The 21,208-nt window shown below is 53.5% G+C and overlaps 1 protein-coding gene across 10 annotated transcripts in view; it reads right to left on the bottom strand.

Annotated features, from left to right (window-relative positions):
* Positions 1 to 21,208, bottom strand: part of ATG7 (autophagy related 7) — a 143,197-nt gene that overhangs the window by 59,340 nt on the left and 62,649 nt on the right. For all 10 annotated transcript variants that reach the window (XM_040995204.1, XM_040995198.1, XM_040995201.1 and 7 more), the window contains one exon: positions 16,323 to 16,403. In XM_040995204.1, coding sequence (XP_040851138.1) covers positions 16,323 to 16,403 — 81 coding nt within the window. The remainder of the gene's footprint in view (positions 1 to 16,322; positions 16,404 to 21,208) is intronic.

Raw genomic sequence — 21,208 nt, 5'->3', positions numbered from 1 at the left:
TGAGAGACCCAGAAGCAGCTCTAGGCTCCTGGCTTTGGAAAGGCTCTGCCCCAGTCACTGCAGCCATTTGAGGAGAGAACTAGTGAATCTTTCTCTCTGTCTCTCCTTCTCTCTATAAATCTGCCTTTGCAATAAAATTTTTTCAAATGTTTCAGAAAATTGAAAGATTACCTGGCAAAACCAGTCCTATTTTATCATTAATTTCATTCCATGTAAATAAGTAACACTCAGAGTGAAAGACAGACATGGAGGGAAAAGAAAAACTGATCAATCTACACAAGGTATTTTAGAAAACTCAACAAAAAATGAAATTACAAAAAATACTGCTGCAGAAAACTCTCATGACTTTCTCATAATTTGCATTTCCCAGGTTCTTTCAGAGATTCCCTCTGCATGGATTCCAAAAAGAATTCTGCATCAAAATAAACTTGTCTTTTTTATTTTCTGGAAGAAATGCATCTTAACTTCACAATGATAAGAAATAAAAGGAGGGAGGGGGCTGGCATTGTGGGGCCCTGGGCTGTTAAGGCCTGAGTCCACATTACAGTTGTGCTCCCAGCAGCGCCCCTAATTCCTGTGAAAGAAACCAGAAAGGCAGGGAAAGACAGCCTAAGTAGCTGAGCCCGACGCTTCTTTGGGGGAACTGCTCACACTGGGATCCCATATAGGTGCAGGTTCTCGTTCCGACAGTTCTGCTTCCCATCCAGCTCCCTGCTTGTGGCCTGGGAAAGCGGTCAAGGACGGCCCAAAGCCTTGGGACCCTGCACCCATGCGGGAGACCCAGAAGCTCCTGGCTCATGGCTTTGGATCGGTGCAGCTATGGCCACTGTGGCCACTTGGGGAGTGAACCATCAGACGGAAGATCTTCCTCTCTGTTTCTCCTCTCTGTATATCTGACTTTCCAATTAAAAAAAATAAAAATATATATTAAAAAAAAAAAGAATTACCAACCTTACAAAGCAATATTATGACCCCTGGCCAGATCCCAGTTCCCTGACACCCAGACCCTCCACTGGGGACCAGAACCAGTGGCCACCAGAGGAGCCCCCTGCCCACCCCGGCCCCTACCTTTCCAGGGCTGTGCTAACAGTATCACCATCACCAGCCTCTTCGGTTTGGAAAGTACTAGAAGCTTCCCCATCATTCTCTCAACCCTGTATCTAAGCCCCTGAGAGCCAGTTCTGCCTCACTTGACTGCCTGAAAAGTCACCTTCGTCTTTAGTTCAATTGGCCAGAAACCATTGCAATGGTCATGCTGCTTCTGTCCTCGGTTAGGTAAAACTTTATATATAGTCTTCCCACTCTGCTCACTATGCTGGCCATGAGGCCGTACAGCCTGCCTCACTCTGCCCTAGGATCCCAGTGCGCGGCACCCTCCCGGCCGCACTCCCTCTGACCACCCTGCCCCTCTCTGGCCGTCAGCCCCACTGCCCCCTCAGAGCCTATGTTGTTTCTGCTCGAGAACACCCTGCTGATCCCTGGGCAGCCTGGCTCCTACACAAGACCAGGTCTCAGCTCAGCGTCACGTTCCTGGAGTGACTTCCCACCCAGCACCTTCCATCTCATTGCTCTGTCATTGTTTCCTGATATTTAGCACTACAGTTCAACAATTACCCTAACACTCAAAGGTGACTGTCCCGATGGCTTATTCATGATCATGTCCCAAGAGTTCACACACAGAAATCACTGTGGTGATACAGGTGCTCATCGGCAGTAGATGGAACAAGCTGTGGATGTGGCGCACAGAGGAGCAACACACAGCAGTGCAAGGCAAGTGGGGCACACGTAGGTGCTTGGATCTCAGCTACAACACACAGCAGTGCAAGGCAAGTGGGGCACACGTAGGTGCTTGGATCTCAGCTACAACACCGAGCTGGAGGTGGCATGACACCTGAGAGCAGACACCGCGACAGCACAGACTCCCACGTGTGCAGATCAGCCAGACCATGAGAACGGAGGACAGAAGGTGGTCACCCTTGGGGAAAGTAACAGAAAGTGGGATGCGGGCGAGGTATGTGCCCAGTGCTATCTGAAAGACACAGCGTTGGGCACCGAGAGAGTATGTATACCCACAGACTCGCGTGAGGAACCTGCATGCCGACTACCTCTGGCAGCACTTTAACCACTGAAATGCTGAAGTGACACAGAGGCACGTCAGGCCTGCAGGTGACAGCGGTGTGCCATCAACACGCTTCAGGACAAGCCTGATCACAGCCACTTCTCTCTCAGATCGAAACTTCCTGACCTTTCTTGTTCCTCACCCACACCTGCTTCCCAACCAGTATCACTCGGTTATGCCCACACTGAGCGTCCGACTACTTCTTTGTGTCTGACTTGAAAATGCAGTACTAAGAGGTTTTAAGACCTGCTGACCAGCGCCTTCTTCCTTTGGCTCAGAGCTACCAGAGGTTGAGTAACTTCACCAGTCCTTCCCAGCAACATCCCTGTTAGTTCTGCCTATTGTGCCGCTGTGTTCTGGAGAGGCAGGGAGATGCAGCTCTTGGCTCTCAGGCCCTAGCTTACACTCCCAATCGCCTGAGCCAACCAGGGCTGGGCCGGGGCTGAACCTGACCAGGGACCCCAAGCCAGGTCCCCCACAGGGGTGGCAAGAGCTCATCTGTTTGCACCAGCACCCCCACCCTGGCAGAAAGCTGCGGTCAGGAGCCGGGGCTGCTTGCTGAATTCACATCCTTCACACGGAGCAAGGTGTCTCCATCCAAACACCCACAATGTTCTTTTGTTGCTGTTATTTTCTAAAAATGTAGTTTTATTGGAAAGGCAGATTTATAGAGAGAAGGAGAAGCAGAGAAAGGTCTTCTTTCAGCTGGTTTACTCCCCCAAGTGACCACAGCAGCTGGAGCTGAGCTAATCCAAAGCCAGTATCTAGGAGTCTCGTCCAGGTCTCCCATGTGGGTGCAGGGTCCCAAGGCTTTGGGCCGTCCTTGACTGCTTTCCCAGGCCACAAGCAGGGAGCTGGAGGTGAAGCGGAGCACCTGGGACACGAACCAGTGCCCATATGGGATGCTAGCACTTGCAGGTAGAAGATTAGCCTACTGAGCCACTGCACTGGCCCACAGTCACACTTAATTGTTTGAGATAAATACTTGCAGGGCTGGCACTGCAGTATATTGGGCTAAGCTTCCACCTGCAGCACTGGCATCCCACAAGAGCACTAGTTCGAGTCCCAGCTCCACTTTTTATCCAACTGCCTGCTCAGGCCCTGGGAAAGGAGCCGAACATGGCCCAGGTCCTTGGGCACCTGCACCTACGCAGGAGACTTGAAGAAGCTCCTGGGTTCAGACGAGCCCAGCTGCAATGACTGTAACCATCTGGGGAATGAACCGGTGGATCAACCATCTCTACACTTCAACATTGTTTGCATCTTTTATTTTTTACAAAAACCTTCTAGTTGCAGAATATTTTAAAAGATAAATATTTGTTCATTAATTTGCAGCTTTTAAAAAAGTTTAATTTTGATTAAGTACTACTTTATCTGTACCCTTCAAACTGTGATACAACATTTATCATTCAAACATTTCTTAATTTTTGTTACTTCCTACTCATTTTATTATACACAGAGGTCCTAGCTATGTGTTTAACCTTGGCTTCTAATATAATTACAATGGAATCAAAGTAGACATTTGCTAACTCGGTTTCCTAACACAGTTTGCTGAGATTTGCTTAACTGCGTGTGGTTGGGAGAACGGGCGTGCCCAGGCTCAGGGGCAGCACTTCCACATGTGTCCGTGAGACACGCATGTTAATACAGCTCATCAAAGTCTCAATAACACTTTCTCTATGCATTTTTCATCCATTACTTATAAACATTCATCAAAACTTTCCACTGTGATAATGGATTGTTTATTTCTCCCACTAGTTCCATAAATTTTATTTATTTTGCAGCCATGGTACTAGACACATTCTAACTTATAACTCAGTTCTCCTCGTGAAATTAAAATGATCATTACAAAGTAACAGGAATATAAATTCATGCTTTGTGCCTTTTGGGCTGATTTGCCTGACATTAATACAGTTAAAAGCCTTCCTGTGGTTAGTTTACACTGAATATATCTTTATGTCTTTATTTTCAATCACTCTGTATCCTTATGTTTGAGACATTTTGCTTCCATAATTGATGTAATTTAAAAATCTGGTTTATCGATTGTTGTCTTTTAATCAGCAGCATTTACAGTATAATTATCAACACATATGGGTTTAAGTCTAACATTACTTTTTGTTCTTTTTTAAGAATTTAATGCCTTTAATTTTTATTTTTATTGCAAAGTCAGATATATATAGAGAGAGGAAGAGAGACAAAGAGGAAGATCTTCCGTCTGAGGATTCACTCCCCAAGTGACCGCAATGGCTGGAGCTGAGCCAATCTGAAGCCAGGAGCCAGGAACTTCCTTCAGGTCTCCCATGCGGGTACAGGTTCCCAAAACTTTGGGCCGTCCTCAACAGCTTTCCCAGACCACAAGCAGGGAACTAGATGGGAAGTGGGGCCACCGGGATTAGAAGCAATGCCAATACTGGTCCTAGTCTATGCAAGCTGAGGACCTTAGCTGCTAGGCTACTGTGTCAGGCCCGGTATATATATTTTTTTTAAGTTTTTTTTTTTTTTTTTTAATTGGAAAAGCAGATATACAGAGAGAAGGAGAGACAGAGAAAGATCTTCCTTCACTGGTTCACCCCTCAAGTAGCCACAACAGCCAGAGCTGAGCCAATCTGAAGTCAGAAGCCAAGAGCCAGGAGCCTCCTCTGGGTCTCCCACATGGGTGCAGGGTCCCAAAGCATTGGTCCATCCTCAACTGCTTTCCCAGGCCACAGACAGGGAGCTGGATGGGAAGCAGGGCCACTGGGATTAGAACCAGCACTTGTATGGGATCCCAGCACCTCTAAGGTAAGGACCATAGACACTGACTTGTGTGACTCTTAATAAAGGGGAAACCTGAACGATTAAAACAAGAAGGTAAAAAACAAGAACAGATGAAAAGAACAAGAAGTTGGGTCTGCCACAGTAGTCTAGTGGCTAAAGTTCTCTCCTTGCAAGTGCCAGGATCCCATATGGGCGCCAGTTTGTAACCTGCCTGCTCTACTTCCCTTCCAGCTCCCTGCTCATGGGCTGAGAGGATAGTCAAGGAAGGGCCAAAGTCTTGGGACCTTGCACCCAAGCGGGAGACCCAGAAGAAGTTCCTGACTGCTGGCTTTGGATTGGCTAAACGCTGGTGGCTGCTTGGGGAGTAAGCCAGCGCATGGAGGATCTCTCTCTCTCCTCCTCCTCCTCTCTGTGAATCTGATTTTACAATAAAATCTTTTTTAAAAAGTTACACAAGTCTTCCATTTATTATGTAACACAGTAATTATAATATGTACTCTTGTCTTATCACAGTCAAATGTTAGGGCCCAGCACGATGGCCTACTGGTTAAACCCTCTTCTTGCACACCTGGGGTGTCATATGAGTGCTAGTTCGTGCCTCTGCTGCTCCACTTCCCATCCAGCTCCCTGCCTGTGGCCTGGGAAAGCAGTGGACGACAGCCAAAGCCTTGGGCCCCTGCACCCGCATGAGAGACCTGGAGGAGGCTCCTGGCTCTGGATAAGCTTGGCTCCAGCCATTGTGCTCACTTGGGGAGTGAATCATTGGATGGAAGATCTTCCTCTGTTTTTCCTCCTCTCTCTATATATATGTCTGACTTTGCAATACAAATAAATCTTTTTAAAAAAATCCCACTCAACATACAATGTTCATTTACTCACAAATTTATCATTTTTTAGCTTGCTATATTGTATCTCTACAAAAGATCCACTAGAAATTCATTTTCTGCATAGAAAAGGAACAGGAGACACAAAAATGCCTATTATGAAAAGGCCAGAATCGGTGTTGTGGTGCACATTAAGACAGCGTCTGTGGTGCTGGCATTTCATATGAGCACCAATTCAAGCGCTGGCTGCTCCACTTCCCACCAAGCGTCCTGCTAACGTGCCTGGGAAGGCAGAAGATGGCCCAAGTGACTGGGTCCTGGCCATCACACGGGAGTCCTGGATGGGGTTCCAGACTTCCGGCTTTGACCTGGGCCATCCTAGTCGTCATGTCCCTTAGGGAGTGCATCCTTCCTTCTTCCTCTGTCATTCTGCTTTCAAATAATAATAATAATAATAATAAAACCATGGCTTTAAACAAAGAAGTGCCCTGGGCACAATGGCGCTAGCAAATACTGCTGCTGCTTCTATACGATACCTTTCATCTTCCCCTTTATGCCTTTTCTTCCATTCTCACCCAGTCTCTGTATCTCGAGTTCTGGGCTGGCATAACGGTGACACTCCTGCTCTCACGGTTACAACATGAGGCCTGTAACCCTGTTACCCTTCTGACTGTGGCTCTCCTACTCTCCTGTGACCTGCTTTGAAGAATCCTTTCTGTCCTCATTTTCTGCAGTTGACAGATCTAGATGTGAATGTGGTTTTGCTTAACGCTGTTTAGTTTATTCGGATTCTTGGATCTATAGCTTGAGACCTTTCATTGTTTCAAAAACGCTCGATCCCACTATTGCCAGCGAGTCACTTCCCACTGCATTCCCAGTATGCAGCGCTGGACTTTCTCGTTCCTCCTCCTGCTTTCACGCGTTCTCCACGTTTCAGCTTGATTAGCTTCTCCCAATATCCTCCAGTTCTCCCCTGTGCTCCTTAGCTTTATGACCGATTACGGATCTGCTCTGATGCCGAGGCTCCCCAGGACGGTCAGTCTGCACCCACAAACAAGAGTGAGCTTGAGCTAGGCTCGTTCCTTCACGCCCACACTCCTTCCTCACAGCTCACTAGCTCTCCCATGTTCGAGAGAAGACGCAGAAATACTTCATCTTTGCTAGCCAGAGCAGAGGTGGGAATCCTACAGCAATGGGTTGGCCGTGTGTTCGATCCTTGGTGCATGGTGCTTCTTGGTCAAAACTGCTCTGAGATTGTACAAATGTAATTATATATATACATATATATGATTTATTTATTTTTATTGAAAAGTCAGATTATAGGGTCCGGCGCGGTGGCGCAAGTGGTTAAGGTCCTCACCTGCACGCCCGGGATCCCATATGGGCACCGGTTCTAATCCCGGCAGCCCTGCTTCCCTTCCAGCTCCCTGCCTGTGGCCCGGGAAAGCAGTCCAGGACGGCCCAAAGCTTTGGGACCCTGCACCCGCGTGGGAGACCCGGAAGAGGCTCCTGGCTTCGGATCGGCATAGTATCGGCCGTTGCGCTCACTTGGGGAGTGAATCATCGGACGGAAGATCTTCCTCTCTGTCTCTCCTCTCTGTATATATCCGCCTTTCCAATAAAAAAAAATAATAAAAATAAATCTTTAAAAAAAAAAAAAAGAAAAGTCAGATTATATATATAGGGAAGGAGAGACAGAGAGGAAGATCTTCGGTCCATTGTCCACTGATTCACTCCCCAAGTGGCTGCAATGGCCAGAGCTGAGCCAATCTGAAGCCAGGAACCCATAGCTCCTTCTGGAACTCCCACATGGGTGCAGGATCCCAAAGGTTTGGGTCGTGCTCAACTGCTTTCCCAGGCCACAAGCAGGGAGCTGGATGGGAACTGGACAGGAATCAGCACGTATATGGGATCCTGGCGCCTGCAAGGTGAGGAATTAGCCACTAGGATATCGTGCCGGGCCCAATGTGTGTAATTACATACGTGTGTATATACATATATGTGTACACTTACACTTATACCTATTTTAAAACAGTGAAGAAATTTCACAGAAGAAATCCTTACAATGCAGAGGAAGTACGAGGCAGGGCAGCTCAAGCCACAGCTTCTGTAAGTCACTCACCCCGATCCAAAACCAAGACTTGCCTGCAGAATGGGTCAGTGGACACTGTATCTGCACACATCTCCCAAGGGCAGATGAGGGAACCAAAAGCAACCTTTAAAAAGCCTGCAAAACTAATCCTCTTCCTTCCTTCCTCTGCCCTGCAGGGGAGGTGATCCATCACGGAAGGCCCGCGGTCACATCCCAGCATCCCAGCATCAAGGAAACAGACGCCTCCTGTTGAACGACCTTTTATTTCTCAAAACTTTTGCACAACACTGTGTGAATGTGCACCTGCCCAGGCGTGATGAGGCAGCATCTGAGGCGCCCTGACTACCCCAAGTCTAATGCCTATCTGGGGGTCCTGAGATTTGACTGAGCGTTCGCTCCCATCCTGGAGATGACTGGCACCACTGGGAGCAGCAGCAACTCGGGCTCGGCTCTGTCTGCGACAGCCATGCTGTACGCTGTCTCAGCGGCGAGGCCTGCGCACGCCGACACAGACACTTGCCATGGCAGAGCCTCCAGGAGAAGGCCTGCTTCTCTTCAGCAGGGACCACAGGAAGCGATGCAGACAGCCGTGGGGTGTGGGCTTTGCCGGCCTGGGAGCCTGCCAGAAACACCACGCAATGACAGATATGCTTTTTCTCCTTCTTGTTTTCAAATGATTTCCCACAAGCCACCTAAGCTTGGGACTCCGTATTCTCAAAATGATGTCATTCAAACACTGTCTCCATTCCAGGGGGTAGATGGAGGCAACCATCCCACTTCCTCAGGCAAATGCGGACCAGAGGATGTTGCCGTTTCCAAACAGGAGGACCCTCTCGGGCTCTGGGCAGCTGCAGGTCCCCACCTCCCAGCGCTGAAGAAAACAAAACAGCGACACTGAAAACGAACCTGAGTGGGAAAGTGAGCGACACGTCAGAAGGAGCTTGTGGAGAAGGGGTTCTCCACTCCGTCCCCCAGCCGAGCTGCTGGCAGCCGCGTCACACCCACCTGAGCTACCTGCTGAGAGCGTAGGAGGCTGTAACCGGGTGCCGCCACTGATGGCTGGCACCGGCTTCACAGTGGACAGGGCGCGGAAACGGCCGGAAACGGCCCGCCCTTCCCACATCCCCTCCCATCATTCAAGTTCACTGAAGTGCACCCGCTTCTCCTTCCGCATCATTCACAACTGACAGCGCAAATTACTCCACACCTGGCCCCTCCTCCCTCCTGTGGGTTAGTTAATGTAACTTTGTGCTCTGGTAACTCCCTTCCAGGGAAACTTTGTGTTGTGTGGCTCTCAATCTGATCCGAGGAGGTGGGCTTAAAAACCCCCGACTTTTGCACCTCGGCACAGTGGCTCCTGGAGTGTGGCAGGAGCTGCTGTCACCAAGCTTGGGAAACAGACTCCTCCCAACATCCCACACGTGGGTCCAGGGTGATCTCTCTCACACACTGCACAAAGATGTGCTAGAGAGACAGCCCTCCTGGGGTATCAGAATCTGCCCTAGCCCCCAGAAAGGTCATTGGCCATCAGTCCTCCAAGCTGTTTCAGGTCGAGGGTAGGGCCTTTCTGCCTCCAAGGCGAGTCAGAAGGGATTCTGCGAGCCTGGATCGGACGCAGCCTGTCATAGTGTGGCAGGGAAGAAAGCTGCACGTTGGAACCTCTGGCCTTTGACGCAGCCTCTCTGGGTCCTTTGCCCTTCCCACGGTGCACAGGGCAGTTCTTCTGCGGAATACCTCATCGAGAACTTGAGAGGAGCCCCAGGCACAGAGAAGACTCGGCCCAGGCCACCATCGTCCTCTGCCCGTGCTGCGCTCGCCTCCAAACAGCTGCAGCAGACGCTGGGAGCCGGGAGAGGCGAGGGGGTCTGCTTTCTCATCCAGGCACTGTCCTGCTAGCACGTTGTGCCGCATTTATTTATTTATAAAAAAAAAAAATCTGTCACCTTCATGCTTCAAGCCCATCTTCTTTGTCAGCCAGGTCAAAACAAGCACTAAGTCCAAGTGACAACCAGTAGCAATCTAAACCCCCCGATCCACTTGGCATGGGGTGTCCATCTCAAGCTGCATGCCAATCAAGTTCTGTGAAATGTCCCAGCGGTTCGGCAAACACCCAACTACCAAGTCCCCTACGCTGGTTGGTCACTGTCTGCCCACGGCGTCACGTGGCTGCTTCTACACACCCACCCAGCAGTCCCTGCATGTGGTAGAGCAGCCGTGCCAACACTGCTACAGCTCCCCTGTGTGTCCTCCACCACTGGTGGGATCCCGCAGCCATGTCAGGATCCCAGAAGACCTGTCTGCTGGCCAACAACTCCGGCTGTGCAGCCTCCATGTCCCTGGCCAGGGTACCTGAGCAGCTCCAGCCCCGGCTCCCTGCCGACGTGCAGCGAGTGGCTCAAGCACAGGGGTTCCTGCCACTGACAGCAGACACAGTTCTTCCCACCGTCGGAAACATATTTAATTTTCCAACTGTTCATTCCCTGAATGGCTGCCATGGCCTGAACTACAAAAAGTCTGCAGCCAGAAGCCTGGAATCCCAGGCAGGCCTCCTCCGTGGTGACAGGGTGTACTGGGGCAGGTTCCACTACCTGACATATGTTAATTAGTAACTGGAAATGGAGCAGTGCTCATTGGGGCTGCACCATGACAAGTGATGGGTGAACATGCTACAACCACAAGGTGGGCCCTGGTTGGAACCTCGACAGCTTCACAGCCCAGCTTGTTCTCAGGTCATCCGGACCCACCTCTGTGTCCTCCGAGTCCTTCAGAGGAACTCACGCCCACACTGGTCTGGGTGGCCTAAACACGCCCAACAGTCACAGACTGTGCAGGTCCACGAGGGCTCTTCCTGATGTTCAAGGACAACACCTGTCGTCTGGTACTGCCACTTTTCCACAAACCATGCAAGGCACGAAAGCGTCCCCAGCACAAGCTGAAGGCTCCCTTTCCTCTCTTCTCTCCCTCAGGAACAGATGGAGGGTAGAGGAAGAAGCGGAAGGCGAATGTGAAAGGAAACACGGAAGAAGGAAGGACGAAGCTGGGGCCGGACACCCACCTGGAACCATACGCTCACTGCCTACCAGCAGAGTGACCACACGAGTGTCAGCCCCTGCATCGCACTGGGGAGACTGAGTCTTCAGAGGGGCTGGCGGCCCCCACAGGCAGGTGAGCACCACTCCTGTGGGGGCTGTCTGCAGACACACCTCCAGTGAGAGCACTCTCCTTGGGCTTGCAGGCAGGTCTCAGGGACTGGAAAGGGGCAACTGGGTGTGTTTTTGCATTTTTGGGAGGACTGTCACCAATCTGAGGTCTCAAAAAACCCCAGAACCAAGGAATGTGCCTGGGGCAGCAGGGCAGAAAAAGAGCAAATGAGCTTCCTCAGGCTCCCTAAGGGCCAGGCAGGCCCGGAGCCACAGCAGGCAAAGGTCTGTGTGGTGAAAGGGATGTTGTGAGAAAAACATGCAAAAGGTGCCATGGGCCGGTATTGTGGTCCAGCCGCTAGATGGCGGCCTGTGATGTTTCATCCCATGTCAGGGCACTGGTTCTAGTCTCCAATGGTTCCACAGCTCCACCACCCATCAGGCTCCTTGCTAAGGTGCCCAGGAAGGCAGAGACAAGCCCAAGTCCTTGGTATCCTGCACACACACATGGGGTGGACTTCCTGGTTCCTGGCTTCACTCTGACCCAGCTCTGGCCTTGTGGGATAGCGAAAAGACCAAAGGATGGAAAACCTGTGTTTCTGTCACTTTGCCTTTCAAGCCAATAAAATCAATCTTAAAAAAAAATAATAATCAAAAACAAAAAGAGGGGTAAGGAAAAAAAAACAAGTTCAGGCAGGCTGGGCACGTCTTTGCAACGGCAGCTGACTAGGGGGGGAAGCACCTGTGGCCACAGGCAAGCAGGTCTTGACGCAAGCCGAGCTCTTCAGAGCTGCGGTAGCAGTCTTGGCCGTGGCTGGCAGGCGGCACAGGCGCGAGGCTTCCACGGCCTTTCACAGCCAGAGCAGCCTCAGCCCCTCGCGCCGTGCCTGGTCAGGGCCCAACTGGGTACCCAGTGAAAAACCACGTACCCAGGGGACACGGTGCCATCCCTGGGTCTTTGTTTTCCTCTCCTCTCTGATGTCAACACCAGTCCCAGGAATGGGCAAAGGCCCTGGAATGTGGCCACAAGGAACTGGACACCCGTCAGCCACTGCAGTTTTCCTGGGAAACAGAAAAACATTTCCCCTGCTCTGTGGATGAGGAAACTGAAGCAAAGGAAGCAGCAGGCAAGGGCCTTGCAGGGGGAGGCGGGCTGAGCACGCCGAGGTCAGGGCCTTGCAGGGGGAGGAGGGCCAAGCACACTGAAGTCAGGGCCTTGCAGGGGGAGGAGGGCCAAGCACACTGAAGTCAGGGCCTCGCAGGGGGAGGAGGGCCAAGCACACTGAAGTCAGGGCCTTGCAGGGGGAGGCGGGCCGAGCACGCCGAGGTCAGGGCCTTGCAGGGGGAGGAGGGCCAAGCACACTGAGGTCAGGGCCTTGCAGGGGGAGGCGGGCCGAGCACGCCGAGGTCAGGGCCTTGCAGGGGGAGAAGGGCCAAGCACACTGAAGTCAGGGCCTTGCAGGGGGAGGAGGGCCAAGCACACTGAAGTCAGGGCCTTGCAGGGGGAGGAGGGCCAAGCACACTGAGGTCAGGGCCTTGCAGGGGGAGGCGGGCCGAGTGCACTGAGGTCAGGGCCTTGCAGGGGGAGGCGGGCCGAGCACACTGAGGTCAGGGCCTTGCACGGGGAGGCGGGCCGAGTGCACTGAGGTCAGGGCCTTGCAGGGGGAGGAGGGCTGAGCACGCCGAGGTCAGGCCCCACGACTCCATCTCCTGGGGGGACAGCCATTCTGGAAACTGCAGAAACACCAGTTGCTAGGGAGATGTGGGATATGGTTGACACCACCCAGCATACATATGGAATCCATCACTGGCTCACACAGACGCCGCGGGGCCTCCCTGGGTAGATGAGATAGGCAGAGAACCTGGTGGAGGGGGAGGGGAAGGGTTACTCATCACCGCCCAATCAAGACTTATGTCCCCGCTGGAAGATGAAGAAAAACCTGGCCAGAGCCCCATTTCGAGTAACAGTTGCCACTGGGAAGCTTCGCACAGAAATTCCTGGCACCCGCTCCTTGGTGCTCTTCCGCCTGGCTGCGGCCAGTCCCTGTGGACCACTGAGACTGGAAGCCGAGACACGGGGAGCCGCCTGGATGGGGCACCACAAACCCGGCTCTGCAGCCAAGTGCAGAGTGGGGACGTTTGGGGAGAAAAATGACCGCTGTGCACACGTGGGCTCCGGCTAAGTCAGATGGCCAAGAGCAATCCCTGGGCCTCTCGGCCTCCCTAAATGTATTTCTTTCCAGTCATTAAAGCACACAGCTTAGGAAACAAAGAATCAAACAGACAAACTATGGAAGCTAATAACTTCAAGTGTCAGCAGGGAGCCAGGGCTTATCTCATCCAGCTGACTCACTGAACAAAGAGACAAAAGCGACACTGGGGGCGCAGGGGAAGGCACCTTGAAGGGCATGGCCAGGAGCCTGGAGAGCCCCTGCCCTCCGGTTCTACGGGACAGTGGCAGCTGCGGGTTCCCAAGGCTGGGAAAGCCCTGGAACCTAGTGCTGGGTGAGAAGGAGTTCCACACGGAATTGTCAAATTCACAACAGCAGCTTCCAGTGTCAGACACAGCACACTGGATTCCACCTCCAACAAGAGCTGCACAGCAGCACAAAGATGCGAGGGCAGCGGGCAGGGCTGAGGCCCAGGCCTGGCCACACAGCTGCACTGGCCCGATGGCCCCTCGGTGCACCGTGCTGCCCTGGGCCTGGCTAGGACGCACGAGGTCCTCCCACCAGGAACACCTCCTGCAGGGCCCTCCAAGTTTGTGAAAGCAGAGAGCGCGCCCTGGCTGCAGAGAGCCTCGGCACTGGCTCCCAGGCCTGTCCCACCTGCCACACTCCAACCCTGACCCAGCGCTGGGTTGAGCATCTCAGCTGCTTTGGCACCCAGCAGGAACCTGCATGTCAGATGAGTGTGTTCGCACACACAACACAAACACACAGACCCCACACACCATATACACCACACACACACAACACATACCACACACACAGGCAACATACACAAACACCCAAACCGAACACACATACAGCACACAAACACACAGACCCCACACACCATATAGACCACATACTCCACATACCACACACACAACACACACACACCCCACCCAAACAGTACATACAGCACACAACACAAACACACGACCACATACAGATTCCGACCCTTCCTCCCAAACCTACACTTTGCTTTTCTGTCTCCAAAATTACACATGGTAGAACTCATGGAAGACAGGCTGCGTTAGGATAGAAGAATTTTAAGGCTTATTTATTTGAAAGAGTTATAAGGAAGAGGGGCGGAGCGAGAGTGAGAGACATCCATCCGTTGGTTCACTCCCCAAATGGCCACCAAGGTCAAGGCTGGGCCGACCTGGAACTGCATCCTGGTCTCTCACTCGACTGAGTGCTTGGGCCATCTGCTGCTGTCCTCCCTGGCACACAAGCAGGACACTTGGTCAGGAGTGGAGCAGCCAAGACTCGAACCAGAGTCCTAAGGTGAAGCTGGCACTACAGGCACAGCCCTGCCCCAAGAGAGATTTTTTTCTAAAACACACTTTAGAAAGTTCTGGAACAAAAGTGACTGCACCGCCCACCTGCCCCTGGAGGATACTTTGATTCTTCTCCCCAGAGACGAAGCTGGTACCCTGGCTGTGCATGAGGGAGAGGTGGCACTGGACAGCAGGCATTGGCCAGGGACCCAGCCAGCGCTTGCTTCCTGTCCCATCTCTGTGCCTCAGCGAACACACAGGCAAGCCTGCTCCCCGCAGAGGAGGCAAGATGGCTGGCTACTAGACGAAGACCAAGCCGGCAGCCCCACCGCCACTGCCAAGGGGCCCTGCTACAGGCATTCCGAGGCCCCAGAAATCTTTCTGCTACAGTCACAGCTGTCATCCGACCCAGAAGTACCATGCTGGGCATGCGTCAAGAAGCACCCGAGGCCGGCTGAGATGGAGGGTGACTTGGTCTGTGGTCCCCAAGCAGACAGACAATGTCTCCTGTGCGAGGCCAGGAGCTGGCCGGCACAGCCGCTGTGCTGCAACAGGAAGAAGTGTGCGCTGCAGCGAGGCGAGCTTTCCAGCACGGGAGAAACGCAACACCCAGACCGCATGAAACGCGATCACCATGGGAATCGCGCGGCTGTGAACACCCATGTCAGCTTGCATTAGCGCGAGTGGCCTGTTTTTGTAAAACAGGGCTCCCGGATAACCACTAACAGGAAATAATTGTACCAGCAAAAGGGGAGGGGGAAAAAGTTACAAATGATACCTGTGTTTAATCCAACACTTACGGTGAGCGTGGAAGAGACACAGAGCCATTCCCTTCCTAGAACAATGACCAGGAGCTCCAGCTGGCAGGTGGGTGAGACCAATAGCGCCCCCAGGTGGACTGAAGGAGAAGAGCCAGGATGAAGGAGCGGGGCTGGTCTCACAGTCAGGGAGCCAGCTGTCCAGGCCTCACTGACCCACAGACCTCAGGCCCCATGGGGCCAAACAGTTCCAACATGAAAGTTCCTTAGAGACCAATCAACTCAGCCATTCAAAGGGGGGAACACTCCCCTGCACAAGCCCCACATCGTTACAGAGTCGCACGGGGCCTCCCAGGCAAGGGAGCAGCGTTCCCTGCGAGGACAGCTCTCCATCACAGCACTGCTGCCCGCAATGCGCAGTAACGGCGCAAGTTCTGCTTCCGTTTGAAGCAAAAACATGTTCTTGAGCAATACCCACACCTGGCCAAGCTGACCCACAGTGTTCACCAAACCTGCGTTCGATTCTTGCAGAAACTGCCCAGAATGCTCACGGCTGTGCCACCCCCCACACTGGCTGGTGCAGGTGAAGCCGCTGAGTGGATGCCCAGCAGGAAACTGCCCCTCGGAGACAGTATCCATGCATAACTGGCTCGGTGCTTTGCAGGCGGTTCCCACTACTGCCCAGCTCTGTTTTCAGAGCCCCGCGAAGATCAAAGCCCTAGGGCCCTTTCATCACTCCCCCCAAGCCCCTAATTTCCTTTTCTCTGCCACTGCATCTCCAGAGGTAGCACGGCCGGGGTGCTGCCTGCTCCCCCACCCCTACTCCATCCTTGGTGCCAGGCCTCATAGCTGTTCCGTGCCAAGGCGGAACTCTCTGGAGAGGGTGGGAGACGCACTCATAATGGCGTGATGCAGACCCTGACCCACAGCTGAGACCCCCAACGCAGACTCTCTCTGCCCACTGCCTGTTAACCCGTCTCAGACTGTTTTCTTGGTAACAATAAAACAAAGAGAGGAGGACAAAGTTTCCATGTGGGTGGCCCCATATCTGCCCCACACAAAGGCCTGGCTTGGTTCTTGGGCTCTGGTGACAGGGTTGCAGTGGGAGCAAGAGCCATGGGGCCCTGAGAGGTGGGATGGCTTACTTTGGAAGAGCAGGCTGTGCATTTGTCGAACGCCAGGCTGACAGGAAGGACGTTATCAAACCGGGACAGGAATCCCCGAATCTGAAAAGCAAATGAACAATTCACATCAGGCTGGGGATGGATATCATGTCTGGGAAAAGCACCCCGGGCTCTGACAGGACAGAAGCGGTGTCTCTCCTGTGGAAGTGGCAGGTGAATATGGGGCAGGTGAGCACTTGGGCGATCTGAGGCTAGAGAGACCGGGGACCAGGGCCGGCAGACACACACCATCTTTCCCTTCAGGGGAAGGGTGTGACATGGCCCCGCGCTGATGGGGGAACAGCACCACCTAGTGCACACACTCATGTACTACAACTGGCCTCGGCCTTATCAGCCGTTCCCAGGGTCACTTCGAGTGCTGTAACTATTCACGATTTTGTATCTGCATACCTAACCAGATCATCAACACAGGTATCTTTTTAACTTGTGGAATCTATCATAAGAGCCTTTTATTAAGAATATTAAAGGCGAAACTCAAAGTTTCCACAGGCGTCCACATCTACAGTAAGACAACATAAGGTAAGACATACATCCCGTGAATTAATCCATCTAACCTTGCCAACTGTTCCGTTTCGTGTTGACAAAGCTCCAGCTCAGAGTTGGCTGGCTCGCTCCCCTTCTCCTTTCCCGCCCTCTCAGGGTCACGGACACACGGGCTCCACACCCCTAAGTCCAACAAGAAACACAGCAAACTGAATGAGTGGGTGGTGGCTACTTCGAACTCGAATAAAACTTTCCTTCAGCACACACAAATCCCAGGGCAACCCAAACCTGTGCAGTCTAAATGCAGCAAACCCTCAAGTACGTTCACACAGCAGAGGCCCCGGCTCAGCAACACCCGAGCCCAGCCTGTGGGCAGCCACTCACCCTGCCTCTCAGACGCGAGCTGCGGGCACTGAACAACATGCCTGCGCTGTTTTGCTAAGTCGGCCTTGCTGGAAGCAAGCTCTGGAACCGAACTGGGCAGGCGCGAGCAAGCCCCAGGTGTCTCCCTCCAGGCGGGATGGACACTGCAGGGACTAGCCTCACTCGCAGCAGCACGCAGGATTCACGTACGACGCTGGTCTAGGGACGTGCCGGGAGCCTGGGCCTGCTTCCACGCGGCCTCGGAGGGCACCACGCGGCCTCGGAGGGCACCACGCGGCCTCGGAGGGCACCACGCCGCCTCGGAGGGCACCACGCACCAGCCGGCTCATGTCACCGTGTCCCCGTGCTTCCTCCTCAGTGCAGGACCCAGCCTATCCCCTCCACGCAACTCCTGCCCCAGGCTGCTACCCTGGACCATCTCTCAGAACAGGGTGGATACACAGCAGCTTAAGACACTTTCTACGACAAAACAGTAAGCAGTGACACAGACGAGGGAAAATGGTAACCTCACTCCCACGCCTCCTCTTTAAAATGTTTTCAAGCAACTGTTGAACTTCCGCTCAGCTACTCCTGCCTCATCCTCTGCCCCCTCAGGTTTACTCCTTGACACTCGCAGACCAGACCCCGCCTGCTCCTCGCACACTGACCTGGAGCTTTTTTCCTCCCAGGTAAGAATCACCTGAGGAAGAAACAAAATGGTGGCTGCAGGGAGGGCCCAGGCGACGGGCGAGCGGCTCATCACACGAACAGGCCCGTCAGAGGTGACCGAGCTTGCCTGGCTTTTCCAACACGGCGCAGAGGCCACAGTGCACGGGAGGTGCCCCGCCGCACCCCCAAGGACCAAGAAAAGCCTCTCTGCTTAAAGCGGCCCCGCAGTACGTGTGTCGGTGCCACCCCGAGTAGTTAAAAATAAAAAACACCTGGCAATGAGGATGGCTCCTCGAAGAGCCACAACAGGCTGCCGTACCTTGGCCACTCAGCGTCCCGGGAACAGTGGGGCCCTGGCTCCCGCCAGAGCTTGGCTCACAGAGCTTGGCTTCACCGTGAGGGAACACAGGGCGGAGGAGGAACATGGCGGAGCACAACTCCCCGCGCGCCGGCGCAGTACCGCACATGCGCAGAAGGGCTCCATCAGGCACACCTGTGGCCTCATCAGCACCCGCAGGCTCCCCCGCAGGGACACCTGCTTTGGCTGTGAGGGACCAAGGAGATGATATCGAAGGTCCTTTGGCAGACATAAGCGGTGCGTGAGCACACGAAACGCAAAGCCGTGTTCACAGACCTCAAGGATGACACGCACTGTCCCACAGGGCACCACCGACAGGAGCGCGTTCTGGCAGCAGGGGGAAGCAGAGGCTGAGTGGCTTGGCACAGGTGCAATTGGAAATGGCTCCTGAGGTGTTTCTTAAGTAAGGTCAGGTGCTAATCCCCAGGAGAGGCTGCCTTTCAACCGAGGCCTTAATAAGCCCAGTGTTAGTCGCAGAGTTCTCACAACTCCTCCAGCAGCCTCAGCCTCCAGTGGCTGCCTGCTACCCAGGAGCTGGAGATCAAATAGCTGATCATCCCAGCCAGGGCCCCCCAGCTTCAGTCCAGCCAGTTTCAGGTCTTGCAGTTCCACAGACTCAAAGCACCTTTCCCCTTGGTGCTGGCTCTGGCCGCCAAGCAGGGAGGAGTGTCCCAGACCAGTGTGGGAAAGCCCGGTGCAGGGAAGGGATGGGGCCCAGCACTGCTGTCCTCTGAGGGCAGCGACGGTGGCTCACCTTTACCCACTACTGTCCTGTGTGACTGCTGCACTCGCCACAGGAGGCATCCCAGCTCTGGTGAGGAATCAGGCTGGCCCAAGGTTTTACAACCAAGCCACAAAGGCAGGAGTCTGAATTCTGTTCTTCCTGGCACTAAAGCTTGGCTACAAACACTGAAACACCAGGGAGAGCTAAACGAAGGAAGGGAGGGCAGGGGTCTTGAGAAAACACCCGAGCGGGCTTCCCCGCCTCAGGTGGCTTCATTCATCTGCCATCAGGTCTGCCATGTTGACTACAAAACCCACAGATCTGAGTACCGCCGCAGCCTCATATCACTTCCACTGATGCTGAGGGCAAATCACCCGGCCAGGGTCACCCAAGCTAAGAGCCAACGTCCACCAGTGAACAGCCGCTCTGGGAAGGCACAGCTGCAGCCGCACCGTGCCCGGCTGCTTCCAGACAACCTGGCAAGCATTCTAGAGCTCAGAGTTTGCAGTCTAAACTCCATGTCAATCTCAGATGTTGAAAAACATCCTAATCAAATGCAAGGCCGAAACCCTAGGCACACCACAGCAGTAACAGCTCTGGCCACCACCAGCAACCAGCCTCTCCTCAGTGACCAGGAGTCCCCAAGGTGGCACAAGCACTAAGCTGGGGATGAGCTGGTCGTGTCCTCAGGAAAACAATGCCGAAGAGAGTTAAACCGTTGCCCATTCACCACTCCTGGAGTTCTAGAAGGTCCTCTAATCCTTTTCAGGAGGTGGGATAAACTTCCCCTTCAATTAAAAGGGAAGGAGACACCCAAGACCAACGTCCTTAAGTTTCTCTTGTGCGTCCAGACCAGGCTAGGCTTTAGGAAATGGACTGTGACTGGATCCCAGGAATTTAGTACATGATGAACAGCAGGTTCACAGAAGACATAGAACCTGCCCAAATTCTGAGTGACAAGTGGCAAGAGTTGACACCAACTTTCCTGTCAGAGGAGGTGATGGATGCATGGGTGAAACTGGAGGCAAAGCTGGGGTCCCAGTTGGATGTGTATGACCACAAAGCCTTCAGGCTGCTCCCACATGGAGCCCCCTAACAGTGGACAGCTCAGCTAGGGGACCAAGTGATGCCACCTAGTGCGAGAGCTGAGCTACAGTCTGCTCTGCTTCTGAGCTCTGAGGCCACCTGTCATTAGAGCCCGGCCCGGCCCTTCCTTCTACGGGCTCACAAGGAAACACAGGCCTCGCTGTACCTTACCCCATGTCACTGGTGGGGAGGCTTGGTCCCTAGTGTGGTGGAAGTTGAAGTAAGGCCATTAGATGTGATCTCAGAGGGATTAACAAAGTTCCTGCAGGATCCCAGGTAGTCCTGGTGGCTGGGGGTTACTTTGAAGCCAGGCCGCCCACGCTCGGCCCTTCAACTCAAGGTGTTTCTTCTCCAGGGTGGATTCAGTGGTATTTCAGTCCCCACAGTGGACCTGAAGAAACCTCTGTTCTTTAGAAAGTGTCCAGCCTTGAGGAGTGGAGACTCGGGGCCTCCCTGCTGGCATCTGACCGGCACATCCAAGTGGCTGGAGGGACACCTCAGAGGACAGCAGAAGGAAACAGGCCCTGTGCCAGCCACTTCCCTTCCCTGAGCCTGACAATGCCTGGCATGGAGTCAGCACCATGTGCAAAGCAGACAGCTGGACATGGGGAGGGACACAGGACAAAGGGGTCACAAGTCACAGCGGCTGGGGTGCCCACTTTCCTGGCCGTTTCTGCTGCCGTCGTCCTGAGGGGTGCAGGGCCAGGAGAGGGGAGTGTGGAGGGCTGTGGAGATGTACTCCGTGCCCCTCTTCCAAAACCCCTCCGGAACATCCAGGCTGGGTGGTAATGAGCTGGGCGAGAGGAAAAGGCCTGAGGACATGGGGGCACAGTGTGAGCAGGCCAAGACCCCGGGGCCCATGGCTTACCTCAGCGTCAATCTGACAGGTGCACCAGGCCACAGCCTACCCGACACCCTGTCCTGGTTCTGCCTTTGTCCCACTTCCTGAAACTGAACTCTACAAAAGAATTTCAGAGCCTGCGAGAAGCTGGCTGGTCCAATCCCAGAGAAGGGAACCCGCACTCTGGCTCCTTCTTCATCATTAGAACCAAGTGGCACATTGACTCAAAAGACACAAAATGGCACAGGGCTTGGGCACCTGCTATACTAAGGCTCGCACGGCATGGATGGCAGCCGTTGGGTGCCCAGTGTTTACCCTTCTCA

The sequence above is a fragment of the Ochotona curzoniae genome, unplaced genomic scaffold (genome assembly GCF_017591425.1).
Source record: "Ochotona curzoniae isolate NIBS_2020 unplaced genomic scaffold, NIBS_Ocur_1.0 contig_908, whole genome shotgun sequence".
In the NCBI taxonomy this organism is placed as follows: domain Eukaryota; kingdom Metazoa; phylum Chordata; class Mammalia; order Lagomorpha; family Ochotonidae; genus Ochotona; species Ochotona curzoniae.
Note: the sequence above shows the minus strand (reverse complement) of the source record. Positions and strands in the feature narration are given on the sequence as shown.